This window comes from Electrona antarctica (genome assembly GCF_951216825.1).
Source record: "Electrona antarctica genome assembly, chromosome: 6".
In the NCBI taxonomy this organism is placed as follows: domain Eukaryota; kingdom Metazoa; phylum Chordata; class Actinopteri; order Myctophiformes; family Myctophidae; genus Electrona; species Electrona antarctica.
The window spans coordinates 21,198,239-21,214,137 of NC_136811.1; the positions used below are offsets into that span (position 1 = coordinate 21,198,239).

The 15,899-nt window shown below is 45.9% G+C and overlaps 1 protein-coding gene across 1 annotated transcript in view; it reads left to right on the forward strand.

Moving 5' to 3' along the window:
• Positions 1-15,899, forward strand: part of vps13b (vacuolar protein sorting 13 homolog B) — a 405,382-nt gene that overhangs the window by 76,766 nt on the left and 312,717 nt on the right. Inside the window, exon 16 of the mRNA XM_079503680.1 lies at positions 960-1,084. Within this exon, the coding sequence (XP_079359806.1) occupies positions 960-1,084 (125 nt within the window). The remainder of the gene's footprint in view (positions 1-959; positions 1,085-15,899) is intronic.

Below are 15,899 nucleotides of genomic sequence, written 5' to 3' on the forward strand. Positions count from 1 at the left end.
GCAGGCTTGACTGAGCGTAGTGACGAGTGACGCACATCAGGCAGGGTTGTTTGCGCATGCATTGCATGGAATCGGGAGATTAATGGGAGAAATGACCAATCGGGAGCACAGCGGGAGAAAGAGTTAGATATGGGGAGACTCCCGTGAGACTGTAAGCACAGCTCTGCTGAAGACAGACAGACAAATGGACAGACAGACAGGGTCAGATCAGTTTAGAGGAACATGTAGAGAGAGCGGCCCTGCTGTCTGCATGTGCTTGCATATTTTCTTTTCAGAAGCCATGCGCTCAATGAGACCTGACATGTTTTGTTTCCCCCGTGAATCCAAGAAACGGCTTGAGCTATAAAGTTCTGACTCCATGTCTGTTCTCCACTTTTCTCGGCTATCTCCCTGTCTCTGTCTTTCTCTCCCTTCCCACCATACTCCCTCCCTTCCAATGTTCCTCCCATCCATCCATCCATCCATCCATCCATCCATCCATCCATCCATCCATCCATCCACTCCACTCCACTCCACTCCACTCCCTTCCATCTACCCTCACCCCTCTCTCTCTCTCTCTCTCTCTCTCTCTCTCTCTCTCTCTCTCTCTCTCTCTCTCTCTCTCTCTCAATTCAATTCAATTCAAAGGAGCTTTATTGGCATGAGAAAACGTACGTTTACATTGCCAAAGCAGATGTGGAACAAGACAATCAAAATAAAACAATGTATTCACAAAATAAACATTGGATATAAATAGGAATTAAATAAAGGTGTAAACAGAGCTGTGTTACATTTACACTTTGGGTAATACTATCTTGTGAAACTATAAAAAGTTTGTGCATTTTCTGTCAGGGATATACAATATACATCTATATAGGAGACGTTAGCTTTATACTTTTGATAAACAGTGTTCTCTCTCTCTCTCTCTCTCTCTCTCTCTCTCTCTCTCTCTCTCTCTCTCTCTCTGTATCTCCCTCCAGGTGTTTGGGTTCCAAGCAGGCCTGACATGCCAGGATGCTTCGGGGAGTTTCCTGCCCCTTATCCCCATCATTCCCTCCTTCAGCACGGCTCTCTATGGCAAGCTGCTCCAGATGCCTGCCCACTGGTGAGTGACACCTCTCTAACCACGATAAGATGAGGCTTATTTTGACTCGCCATGCACGGGAGAGAAATCCCCCTTGTTAACACACATTTTGAAAATCTGTTTGGCAATGTCAGTTGTCACACTCCCTACTCTCATTTATCAGTTACTTTGTAACATACCCTTGTTCTCTCAGCACTCCTTGACTCCTTGATGTTTGAAAGCTTCAGAGAGTACGTCTTAACACCTCAAGAGTGTCTCCCAGTACATTGATTAGTTAGTATGGTAACAGGTACGGTCGCCCCTTTTCCATCTCGCCCCACTACTCTACATAGCTGTAAATAACATAAATTCATGTTGGTGATTATATAAAAAGGTATTATATTAATTTATAATTGTTAAGGTCACTCTGTATATTCATGGGCATAATAGCATCATGATGCCATTACAAAACATGGGCTACATATGGAAGAAATGTGTTTAATAAAACAAAATTAACTGCTAGAAGGTCCTAAATTAACTTAATTAAGCAGTCACCGTCTCTGTCTCATTCTTGATTTTTAGAGATTTTAGAGATCGACTACTATACAATCAAATAAATCTGTATACAAGATCATTTCAGATTTCAGGGACGGAGGGAAATACTAAATTAACTGTTAACTACATTAACACTTCGCGGGGGCGAGTTGGTAAAGGGGCGAGTCGTCTGGTATTCGTTATTATTGCATTGATCAGCAATTATAGTACAGGGCAGTTATCTTTTCTCATGGACACACCAGTATATTCTAATACCAGCAGTAAGACGCCCTGAGGGCGAGAAGCACGCATGGGGGGTCAGATCAAAATATGGAATGAATTATGTACTGGCCATATATGGAGCTTGAGTGTACAGGGTTTGATGATGTCAGATCAACATATGGAATGTCAGAACTGGTCAGCTCGATATATGGAGATCTATGGGTGGCAGCGGGGGCAGTGTCTTGAGTGTCAGGGTTTGATGAGGGCCAAGGTAGGGCCGGGCCTTCATTTTCGGGCCTGTTGAAAACTCTAGTTTTTTTCGCGGGTTTCCGGGCACGGCTGCACCAATAAGCCAGTCTAGAGTTTGAATGGACAGGTATGGGAGACATCGAAGAAGGACACAGGTGGGGGTGGATCAACATATGGAATGTCAGAACAGGTCAGCTCCATATATGATGATCCAGTCTTCTCCATGTATGGCTATCCAGGATTCGATGAGGTCAGTGTTGTGGTCTTCATATATGGAGACGACCATATACAGTATGGAGCATGTCACAAGGTGTGATGGACTGACGGCCATATATGGTGGCGTGACAGAGCGACTGACAGGTTTTGCAGGTTTTCATAGTAATCTGCAACTTACAGTCGCAATAAGGCTTGTTGTAATCAATCTCGACCTTGCTGCACAGTAGCTTCAACAGAATACAAAGTCTCCAACATGCACACAAGATAAAGATACAGTATATAACCACAAGGCCACAGCTCAGTGGCCTTGTGGTTAGAGTGTCCGCCCTGAGACTGGGAGGTCGGGGTTTGATCCCCGGCCGGGTCATACCAAAGACTCTAAAAATGGGACCCAGCCTCCCTGCTTGACACTCAGCATCAAGGGTTGGATTGGGGGTAAGTCCCTGCGACATACTAGCGTCATGTCCAGGGGGTGTACTTGTACATCAAGCTGCCTCACGCTACAGAAACAGGAGATAGGCTCCTGCCCTATGGGCCTCATGGCTTGGCAAGGCTACTTACTTACTTACTTATATATAGATATATTTGCTACATTTTGCGTAGCTCTCTGTGTTCTATCTATTGACATATATTGTTCTTTGTATCATGTCCTTGTACTCCTGGCACTCTAAATCCTTGACCTGTTGTCTCTGGCACTGACTCAAACCTTAAACAATGCCAGTCTCTTTGGACAAGAGTGACCGCAAGATGCTTAAAATGCAAATTGCAATATGTGTCCTTGTCCCTCTCGGCTTGTCGTGCAGCCCCTGGCTAGCATCGGGCCTAGTGTTTGCGTGTTGTTTATGTTGATCATTCAAGCGGTTGTGGCAGCTGGCTTGGGCCTAGGATGAGATGGCAGTGCTCCATGTGTGGATATGGGAGTTTTGGTTTAAGCCATTTAGGCCTGACCTCAAAATTTAAAAAACATCTTCTAAATCTTTTTCTGAAATAAATATTTTCACGATTTTTCAAAAATAGCAGACCTACAAGCTCGTAGCGCGCCACTCGGTGGCGCGCTACGAGCTTGTAGATCTGCTATTTTTCAATAGCTAAATTATAACATAATGTTTAAAACACTAAAACACGGGAACACCAAAAGGGGTTCCCGCCCAAAATGGGTTAAGCCCATCATCATGAGTATGTCACTATGGCAGGAAGCAGTCAACGCCGTGGCCTGGACCACTGAGATGTTGGCTTCACCCACCAAACATCATGCAGCCGGTGTTGGGGAAGACCCATCTGTAACGGACTAGATGGGGGAATTTCATCTGTGTTTTCTTATTTACACAGAATGTACCAGTGATGTAACACTATAACAATTTGTGCCCATATGTGAACATTCATCCGTGTGTGTGTGTGTGTGTGTGTGTGTGTGTGTGTGTGTGTGTGTGTGTGTGTGTGTGTGTGTGTGTGTGTGTGTGTGTGTGTGTGTGTGTGTGTGTGTGTGTGTGTGTGTGTGTGTGTGTGTGTAGCACTGCAATAAATTGTGTGCATATGTATCCATTCATCTATGTGTGTGCGCGCATGGCATGCGTGCGTGTGGTGTCAGTGCCGGTACAGCATGCTTTATGCACCAGGGGATGGAGCAGCATCTTGCGGGCAGGCCATCAGAAGAAGGTTTTTAAAGTGATGGATGAGCCCCGGTCTTTCAGTGGTTCAGAGGAAAACAGAAAAACAGAGTCATCGGGGAAGGAATCGCTGTAACAACCTCTCACAGAGGTTGAAACGGGGGAGAGGAAAATTTCATGGTGCCGTAGGACCAAACAAAACTATGTTACTATTGCACTGATCCTGTCCTAACAGGGATGACTCACTGGGAATGTCCCAGAGAGAGAGAGGGTTGAAGAAGGGTGAATAGAAAGATAATGTCAGAAGAAGGGAAGAGGAGGTGAGAGGAATGGAGAGAGAGAGAGAGGTAGAGGTATTGTGATTCCAACTGAGAAGCTGGTGGAGTCAAGAGAATGGAGCCGGGATGGGGAGAAGAATTGAGAAAGGCTGGAATAAACAGTAGATGGAGGGAGAGGAGGATGGAGGAGGTAAAGACGAGGTAAAAAGAAGAGAGACGCTAGAGAGGAAAGCGGGATGAGGGTGATAAAGAGATGCGGGGGAGCAGGACAAGTTGGCTGGGAAGATAGGAGAAGATCAGGGGGTCCCGTTGAGGACGGAGTAACGAGGAAAACACAGGAGGGACGAGTGATGGAGTGAGGATAGGCGATCGGAGGACGGGACAAACACAGGAGAGGAAGAGGAATTCCAGTGTGGAGCCAGCGGGGCGTCAGGAAAGATTTATAGGCCTGCGCAGGTTGTCGAACGAGAGGAACGAAGGCAAACATTAAGGCTTCAGAGGTGCAGTGGAGGGAATTCTCCAGAGTTGCTCACTGTGTGTGTGTCTTTGCAGCCTACATCTGGGACATTTGCGCACGTGCGCGCGCACACGCATACTTACAGTATATACTGAGAGAGGCGTACATGTGCCTTACACTTTGACACATGTATGCATGCTCTCTGTCTCTCAAACACACACACACACACACACACACACACACACACACACACACACACACACACACACACACACACACACACACACACACACCCACACACACAGCCCTCTCTGCCCTCTGCCCTCTCCCTCACACCTTGCGGTCAATGTGCCTGTTAAAGCAGGAACTATACCTCTGTTAAAGCACTAGCTTGGGAATCGATTTCCTCCCATTAGTTTGGACTTAAACATGTCAAAGAGCTGCAGATGGTTTTGACTTCTCCTGACTTCTTCTCCAGGCTGCAGACTGCCTCCGCTGTACAAAGAATAGTTGGCCACATAGACAACCACAAAGCACAGAAGGCCATATTATGTGCCTGTGCGCATATGTGTGTGTGTGTGCGTGCGTGCGTGCGTGCGTGCGTGCGTGCGTGTGTGCGTGCTGGAAGTGCATGTGTTTTAAGCATGTGTCAGAAGGGTGTGTGTAGATACTTGCATACACTGGGGCATGCATTCATACATAAATACATACGTGCATGCACATGTGTGCGTGTTGGCAGAGCCCTTTTCCCCGTGCTCTCTCTCTGCTCCTAATAAGAGACTGCTAGCTGCCTGTTTGATCTCTGGGTCCCTTTCTTCTGCCCTGCCTCACTCATATAGTGGATTCAGATGTCAAACGGATGTTATTTTTCTTTCTGACAATCACTAGATGTTTCTCATCTCCTGAGAGTCTTCCAGATCAATGCCCTCCCATGGCTTTGCTTTCACCCAGAAGCAGTGCCAAAAATAAAATAGAAAATACACCGACAACTTCTCACCGTCTCCTTGACGCATTAAAAGCAAGCACTGTATTCCCCCCCCCCCCCCCCCCCCCCCCCCGCGCGCTTTCAGCATGCCTCTGATGGAACAAGAACACGTCAAGTGAAACTATGAGGTGTGGGACGCCTTATCTTGCATACATATTATTCATACATGGGCAAACATTTCTTTCTTTTAAAAAAAAAAGATGTTTCTGCACTGCTGGCCTTAACAGGATTACTTCTGCTTGGTTTCCATCGCCTCATTCCCCTAGTTTACCTTCAGCAGTTTGACACTTCCGACACCCTTGGCAGGTTGGAAGTACTTCTCGAACAGTTGGCTGTTTGTTTGGCTGTCAGCTCACCTTGTGGGTGATAATGGGACCGGTATTGTCAGGTCCTGCGTGGCTCATATTTGACCCTGTTTGAATGAGAGGTACTGCTGTCTTACTCTCCTGACCTGACAGTGGCTTCAGTCAAAATCTAATTAACCCAGTCTGACAGTTTACTGGAGGAAGAATGATGATAAACCGGTTTGACAGAGACAAAGAGAGTCTAGTGTGTGTGTGTGTGTGTGCGTGCGTGCGTGCGTGCGTGCGTGCGTGCGTGCGTGCGTGCGTGCGTGCGTGCGTGCGTGCGTGCGTGCGTGCGTGCGTGCGTGCGTGCGTGCGTGCGTGTGCGCGTGTGTGCGCGTACGTGCGTGCTGGGCAGGTAGACTAGGTAAGAATGGGATGCAGTAAAGAGTCTATATCAGTAATTTAATAACATGATCTCTGTATCCTCTTGTTCTAATGTTTCACACATGTTGGCTGAGGATGAGGCTCACTGTTTCAGGGCAATTTTCAATTGTTATTTTGACAATTTCAAATATTATTTCTAGACACATTTTCAAAATGGGGTTATGTGGTTAAATAGTTTCGCAGTGATGCAAATGTGTGTTGCAGGGGGAAAGAGACAAGTGGGACCTGTGTGTGTGTGTGTGTGTGTGTGTGTGTGTGTGTGTGTGTGTGTGGGCAGTGGGCACAGACTAAAAGATGGGGTGTGCGGATGGAACGGTGGACTTACAGTACAGTAGACAGACAACTTGTTCTAGGAGCTTTCATACTTCCAGGGCTCTTCTTCCCCTGGAGGTGGAAGCCGTAGCTCAGGAGTGCCCGGGTCTCTGGATCAGCCGAGAAAGGCACGCCACCAGGTGGTAGCATTTAATTGGGCTTTATTGATGTTTGTTTTGGGATTACTACTCAGCACTGATGTAATACTCTTCAACCACAACCACTCCCCCTCCCCCCCCCCTCCAATATGTCATGTTTTCTCTGAGTGAGGGGAAGACCCTGACACTGAGACCCACTGTGGAAGCTCTTTAAGCTCGGAGGAAATGTGGAGAGTGAGAGCCAGGAGTCCTCAGGAACGAGGGAACATTGAACAAGAGAGAGAGAGGGAAGTTTGGAAGCACACAGACGGACACACACACGCGCTTACACACACACTTACGCGCGCACACACACACATGCCCACGCACACACACACACACACACACACACACACACACACACACACACACACACACACACACACAGGGAGAGTGAGACTGTGGGCAAAAAAAAAGAGCCTTCTCTGGTTGCCTTGTCAGTCTCCAGTAGCTTTGTTATGCAGATTCCTGGATCAGCTTTTCCATTACCAATGTGGAAGGTAGCTGAACATTTATCTGCCTCTGGACTCTGTATTATTAGAAGTGAGTGGTGATTGACAGGAGAGAAGGGAAGCTGGGAGAAGGGAAGAAGGTGATGTCATATGCACTCACATACAGTATGCACGCAGACCATCTCATCTCTCTCTCTTCTTTTTTATTACTCTTTTACGCAAACACAAACTCCCTCTCTGTACAGTGTCTTTCTCTTTCACTTACTCTCACAGATTCACCGCACGCACGCACGCGAGACACGCACGCACGCACGCACGCAGGCAACGCACGCACGCACGCACGCACGCACGCACGCACGCACGCACGCAGGCAACGCACGCACGCACGCACGCAACGCAGGCACGCAACGCAGGCACGCAACGCAACGCAGGCACGTGCAGCAGTCCCACGCTGGAGCAGGCCTGTATGACTGCCAGGTCATCACACAGGGATTTGGATGGACTCTGGGCATCTGTGAAGACCCGGCACCTCTCCTGATGAGTTGGCCCTCTGTGCATGGCTCCTATTCCTCTCCGCGTCACCACATAGGACCCTTTACGAAGGGGCTTTCACAAGACAGAACACACACTCTCTAGGTCTGTCTCACTCTCTTTCTATCTCGTTCTCTCTCTCGCTTGCTCCCTCTCTCTGTCATGAAGCAGCAAAATTTTTTTTTTTTGCTATTATCTCTTCAATTTGGCTCAAGGTTTTGCTGGGAGCCTTATAGTAGTAGTGTGTAGTAGGATAGCTTGCTCAATCAAAACTTGACTATTGTAACTCCCTTCTTACTGGCTTACCGGCATGCGCACTTAAGCCTTTCCAATTGATAAAAAATGCTGCAGCTCACTTGGCCTTTAACCAGCCAAAATTCTCACATGTCTCCCCCCTTCTCCGCTCCCTCAATTGGCTCCCGGTCGCTGCCCGCACAGAGTAAAAAACTCTGATGCTGACCTTCAAAGCAACCAAAGGTATGGCACCCCCATATCTTGCCAGTCTGATCGGACCCTACAAACCCTCCCACGCGCTCAGATCAGCCTACGCAGGGAAGCTAAAGGACCTTCACTAAAATCTCTGGACAATGCTCCACAGTCCACACATCCCAAACTCTTCTCCCATCTGTCTCCAAAACTATGGAATGCACTTCCCATTGCAATCAGATCTGCAGACTCACTCTCAATCTTCTGCCGTAGTCTGAAAACCCACCTCTTCAGACTCCATCTTAACCCGTAGCACTTGCCCTAGCCTAGACGACCTTACAGGCGTATGCAAAGGCTCAATTTATGTTACATAGATAGCTTTTTTTTTACTTTGTTTTTATTTTCCAAACAACATAGATAGCATTTTATGTAGACATAGAACTCTATAGTGTAAAAGCATAGTTTTCATTCATTCAAACCTTTATTTATTCTCAAAAGACATTGAGGTCATCCTCATTTGCAGTGTCGTCGAGATACACATTAAACATGCTGTTTAGTCTACTGTCAGAGTGATGTGTCGTTATTCCCACCTGATGATCCAAATGATGATGTTAGTGTTGATCTGCCCATAATATGGGTATTCAGGTAATGGGGCATTCCCAGCTGATACCCTAATACAATCCCTGTTATGCCCAATATGGAGATCCCTTTTGACTGATACCTGTTCATTCAAACTCTAGACGGGCCTGCCCAAAGTTATTAGTGCAGCCCTGTACACTCAAGACATGCTCCTTATATGGCCAGTACAGAATTCATTCAATGTTGATCTGCCCCCATGCCAAAGCTCCAGCGCTCGCCCAGCCGTCTGCCGTCAACAAGGCGGATGCGTGCACGCGACCTCGCCCTAAGCTTCTCGCCCTTAGGCGTCTTACTGGTACTACACATCGAGCATTAAATCTACCCTAAAATAATACCCCTCCCCATACACACACACAAACACCAGTTGGTTGTCGTGACTACAACAAAGGTCCTTCTCTGAACCCTCACTCCCTCCCTCCCTCCTATCCCAGCACTCAGCAGCAGGGACAGCAGCTATTGTGTTTAGGCTTCGCCACGGCTAATATATAACTGAAACTGAGTGTCGGCCGATGTTAAACAGTAAACCGAATGCCACTCAGTCATTGTCGGTGGATGGATGTGCTCACAGTGCCATTGGTGTCCGAGAAGTTCAGTTGAGATAAACAAACATTGTCAATAACTGCTGCATGTTTGTTTGTGATGCTTCTCCCTCATGGAAAAAGAGAGTTAATAGACTATTATTATACCATTATAGAAAAGTACAAAAGTCCTTAAACTTTCTAAACTGATATGAGGGAGTAAATCGACCATGCATGTCAAGTCTCCTCAATTCTCTCTCTTCATATAGGCTACCATTAAATCGCCCGAAAAGGGCTTGGCTAGCAAGAAGCTGAGATCCTGTTAAATGAACTTTCACTCCCAGTGAATTAGAGTGCAGCTGAGAGGCATCAGGCTCTACTTATCCCTAATGAAAGGCAGCATACAGGGCCGCAGACTTCACAGGGACTCGACCAAGAGTCTCAATTGGCCTGGCTGTTAAACCTGTTATCCCAGATAAAATGGGTGCCTGTAAAAGAGAGGTGGTGGGGGTGGAAGTGCCACCTGCATCGATCTCCCCAAAACCAAAATCCAACCACAATTTCACTCTCCATCATGTGCGCGGGTACACGCACGCACATACACAGCCAGTCAGCCACTTCCCCATTTCTATTAACATTCCTCATGCAAGGCCACTTAACAGCATACAGAGGCTGTCCAAGGTCGGGGCCCACCAACCAACCACCCAACCCGCGGCAGCTTGGTGTGGCTCGTCGCATCGCAGGCAATAATTCAGCCCCACCGTCGGCTTTTATGTGGCACTTTTAGCAGCCCCCGTTTCTCGCCCAGCTATTTCTGACGGGCTAATTTCTTAAGGCATGTGGCCTTACAGGTGCATGTTATATAGCCTGAACAGGCTGACTATAGTCTCGTCTGGGACGTTTTCTGAATAGAAAAGAATGTATGTTTTCCCTTGATATCTGATTATTACGTCTCTTTATTTTACACTTTCAATGGTTGGTTCATATTTTTATTTATGTTTTAACACCTGAAGGATTTTTTTGTTGAAAAGTGAAACAGAGGCCATTACTATGTCTGGTGTATAGTGGTCTAGACCACAGCTTAGCTCAGGTACTGATTTATGAGGGCTGTGCAAGGCTTTTGAGGCATGAGGCTTCTGGCTTGGTTTGTAATGCCTCATTACTCCTTGTTTACAGCTAGCCATAGCTTGCTGCTCCTGGTCTGTGTTTCCAACCACACGCAAGAATAGGAGGAAAAATGCTGTGTCTATTCCCCTGTGCTGAGCCAAAGAAGACGGCCCTGCAGATCAGATGCATTGTATGATTGTATAGGGTGGGAAACTGACATCATACTTAGTTGTTTAGTTTAGTGTCCATTTCAGGTGACATCATTAAGAGGTATTATTTCTTATTTACTTTAAAAATGCAGACCATGTTATTCTAAAAATAATTTTGGCAGGTGAAAAGCAATAATGGTTGTTGGCATTTGGAATTCCAAAAGCCAAGCCACTGCAGCTGGTATTTGAAAAAGTTCTTATGCTTCCCCGAGCGTGTGCCTACAGTATATGACTTATGACAAGTATCATGTGAATGATGTCACACTTAGCTACTGCCTTGACAGTAGTGCCCCTCAACTAAACTTTGATTGCTGTTGATTCCATAATGAAGTAATCACTTGTGTTACTCATCGTCTGCTTAAAGGAGACTTTTGTTTCGGCCGGGTTAAAGTTACTGAAAGCCACTATGGCGAAGGATAATTCAATGACCCTAAATCAACTTGTGGTTGCTGTGGTCATGCTCAGCATTGACTCGTGGTTCAGGGCCAGAAGAGCAGCGGAGAATTCATTTAGTCAAACAAGGCGACATGAACACAGCCCTGCCCTTTACTCAGATATAGAGGGGAATGAACGTTCAGGCAGAAGAGATTTTTTTTACGCGATGAAGCTGAGGGGAAGGGAGGGCACACATTACAACAAGTAGGCCTGTATGTATTAACAGGTGTGTATTAAAAGTCTGGAATGGCATATGATGTCATGTTCCACTTTACACTTCGAAGCGTAGGGGTGCATGGGGTTGTGAGCCGCAAGGTACAACACATATTTCGTGTGGCACAGTCTATAAAATATTTTGGCCAACTCGGCGGTGAGCCCTTATTTTTTTCTTTTTTTTTGCTCCAACTACAGCTGGTGATAGACCGTTTTATTTGGTTTTATGGCTGACAGAGATCAATGGATGTATTGAGGAGCCGAGAGAGAGAGAGGGAGAGAGAGAGAGAGAGAGGCGTCAGTGAATGATGCTTTTAACACTTCTTAAGTCTGAGTTTTTCTGTATACTATTTCAATAGTGCTGAGAAAAAAAGAATGCTGCTATTTGTACCAAAATGACTGCAAAATAATTGCTGCTATTTGTTTCAAAAAAGCTTTATACCCTGTATATAGTGATGCAGCTCCTCCAACTGTATATACTTTCCCCATTTTCAACAGTTTTTATTATATTTGGACACTTGCTTTGGCAATGTAAACGTACGTTTTCTCGTGCCAATAATTTGAATTGAAAATTGAATGAGAAGCTGGAGCTCAGGTTGATTGACATCTCAGTCATGTTCAAGCAATATAAGACTATCTTTTTTAGTATAATAAAGATGCAATTATTCTATAAAATGTATTTCAGGCTCAGTTGGAGCCACGGTACCGTATGGCTTCCTGAGCAGCTGTGGTGGATGTTTTTGACAGGCCGAAAGACTCGATTAATTCCTGAATTAGTCATCTGAGGAAGGGGAGCTTGAGGGAGGGAAAACAGTGAGAAATGGGGGAAGGACAGATGGATTATCAGCTCTCTGTGGATTATCATTTACTGCCGTATAGGCATTCCACTGTCTGCTCCACTCCACCACAGCCTCACTCGCTCTGCACCTCGGCATCCCAGCTTCACTGGTTGGAAGACGATGTTCTCTGTCATTTGTGAGTGAAAAAGACAGAAAGAGAGAGATCTAAATGGTCACCTTATTCTTCTAATGTATTATTTCATCTTTATTTAACCGGATGAACTTTGTTTCACCAATGTGATTGAGGCTGCCTTCTTATTTTTGAGTGGCAGGCAAAAGTCAAAAGGGCCTTGAGGGCTCGTCCGGGGAATTAGATTAAAGTGAAGAATGCACAATGCCGCATCAGGCTACTGAATTTGTTATGACAACAACTAGACACAAAGTTGCAGTGAAGGCAGGGAGCTGAGATTGGAGCTGATGTGATATTAGGTCTTTGGAGAGCTTTTCTCTGTGTATCCATATAAGGAACCGCATGTCCTCCACAGCTGGACAGAGGCAGGAAGCTATACTGTACATACAGTACACACACACACACACACACACACACACACACACACACACACACACACACACAGCACACATAGCTCTCTTGATGTGTTTTCCTTTAACGCCTGATGAACCACGTCATTGCCATTTTCTCGCCTTGCGGTTTGCAGCTGTCTGCACAACTTGATTAAAACATTTCTTTTAGTAATCCCAGTGTAATGAAGCCCTCTCCTGAGAATGGATCTGTGTGTGTGTGTGTGTGTGTGCGTGCGTGCGTGCATGCGTGCGTGCGCACGCGTGTGTGCGTGCGTGCGTGCGTGCGTGCGTGCGTGCATGCGTGCGTGTGTGCGTGCGTGCGTTTGTGTGTGTGTGCATGTGTGCGTGCGTGCGTCTCGGGTCGGGGGTGCTCCGGCTGGGAAGAAGGGGAGGATGCAAGGAGTGTTCCTTTCTTTGAAGAGTTTGGGCTGTTCAGTGCTGATGATTGAGAAATGCACACATGGCACACCTTTGACCCTGGGGAGCCACAAACCCTTCAGCTCTATATCTACAGCCACCGCTTCAGACCCAACTCAGCCATTCGACGCAGCCATTGTAGAATTATTTGGCCAGCGTGTGCTATGGATGCCGCTTTTTGCAGACCTTTCTGTTGAATTAAGCATTGTCTCCAAACATGTGCTTTCCGTATTATGGTGAGACGCCCACTGTTTTTAAAGGTCAGCTTCCATACAGCATAATCTGCCTTTTGTGGCCATAGACCAGGGTTGTAGATCTAATATGATGCCATTGACAACAACAGTTGCCAACGTTACATCAATGGTCCGTCCACTGCGACCACAGTGACCGTCTCAGTGGACTGGCTGTCAGAACACATGTACAGTAGATGGAACGGCTGCTCTGGGTGGGAAGTCGGAACAACTGAATTGTAAAATGCCAGGGGGCATTTCATGACATCGTTTTTCTTTTCTAAACGTTGCTAATATTTCAACTGCCAACAAACCATCTAATTTACATCCCAGACACACACACACACACACACACACTATGTTGGCCAGATAGGTGTTATTGTTCAGCCTAAAGTGGTTTGCGTGATTTATTGCGTGCATTTGTTTGAGGCATTTTTAAAGCTGTTTTTAAATGTTTTCATAGAAGGGCTTTTGGAGACACTGTAGTGGGTCTTTTGTAGCGAGATAAAAGAGGGGACTTGAGAGTGGCCCATAACTCACTGTGGTTATTTGGAGAGGGGTCAGTGACCTTGGCTTGGGGAGATGGGGAATTCTACAGTCCCTTATATCAATCTACACCAGACGAAAAAACCAGATCCAGTCTACATACTGTCAATCTTCCCTCCATTTGACTTGTTTTTCCCTCCGAAGAAGAAGAAGCCCTAGAAATCTCAGGAGAGTTCTGTTTAGTGGCTGACATCTTCATTGAAAAGGTTGTTTGTATTGGTTCATTAAGGAGTGGCTATCTGGGTGTGACAGTGAATGATTTGTAGAAACTATGAGATAAGTTATCAGTGGTCTCAGACAGTGGCTATCTATGCTATCTATTAGTCAAATATGTCAGAGGCTAATGGATGACACTGGAATTGATGTGGACTTTGTAAACATGCACAGATAAGTCAAATAAAGGAGAGAAAAAGAGAAAGTTGGGCCTTGTGAAAGTACAGTTGGAGTCGATTGACTCAATTTCGTTTGTGCCAATTAAAAAAGTATATATATATATATATATATATATATATATATATATTTGATCGGCGAAAATCCGGAAAATAGTCCCATGGTTTGTTGCCGCCAAACATGCCGCCATTACGATGCGAGACGAACACAGCCTCCACAGCATGTTGTAGTCCAAACAAAAATTGAACTAATTTTCCCAGAAGCCCCAGCAGCCCAGAGCATGGCTTGATTTCCGGTTTCGTCATCATAACGCGAGGGCCTCGTCACCAGGTCTACGACAAATCCGCTCTTTCTTTTTAATTATTAAAAAACTGCGAATTAAACACATTAAACAAATAGCGGGTTTAGCGTATTACGCAGCACCGACACGTGGATTAAATAGCGGGGAAGGCAGGTTACGCTGTAGAACTGTTAAACAATGACGTACATACATTTTATGTGAAACACCCATATAGGACATAACAAAAACTATATGAATGCTTCTTTTATGTTGATCTAATGTTATACAAATATTCTTTGAATTGATTGAATTAGCTCTTCATTATCTCCTTGAATACTTCCATTAACATTTAATAGTTTATTGGAGGAGAATGTTCCAGTGTATGTGGAATTTCCCATCCGGCTCCCATTGCAGACAGAATCCACCTGTGAGGGCTGTGCGTGTGCGTGTGCGTGTGCGTGTGCGTGTGCGTGTGCATGTGTGTGTGCGAGAGAGACAGAAAGAGACGCACGCACGCACACACACACACACACACACACACACACACACACACACACACACACACACACAGACTTTCTCTCTCTCTCTCCCCTTCTGTCTGACCCATTGGCGGTCCAGACACCTTGCTTCTGGTCTCCCATCCACGTCCAGGACCCCACGGCACGACTGCTGTGTTATTTTGGAAAAAGTGAGGGAATACATTTTTTGGTACTGTACAGGATATGAGTAATAACAAAAATGAACATTGTGGAAAGCGCCCGCAGGTTCCAAGCTTGCATTCAGGGACGCTGTGTAAACCATTAGAGCCAGCTGCTCCCAGCGATATACTTCCAACCATGGCAAGGTGCTGATTTTTAAAGAATGAGCCGCTGTTCCCGCAGCCCTACAGGTCCACGGTCATGGTTTACGCTAGACTCTACACATTTCTATGCATTGCCTTTCGAACCGTCTGCTGCAGTGCCAACAAGCACAGCCCCCCACACACACTCACGCACATACACGCACATACATGCACATACATGCACATACATGGCACACAGGCACACATATATTTTGTACATTCACAGAATTTCACACACACAAATAGTCATACAAATGTACGCATAGTCGCATACACACCCCTAAACAACCTTATACCTTTTAATTAGACCAAATGTATTTCTGTCTGTGGAAGTACAAAGCGGTGACTTGGCCATTCTGCCGTCCCAAAGTTTTCACTGGAGCCTTTCCAAGCGTCTTTTTTAATGAGAGTCTTGCTCCGCTGGGCCATGTTAGATATTATTTTACCCAGGAGAGAGTCGTAGGGTACAACCTGCAAGGTCTGTCTCCTTCTCTCACTCTTCTCGTTCTTGCTCTCACACTTTTCTTGGTAGGT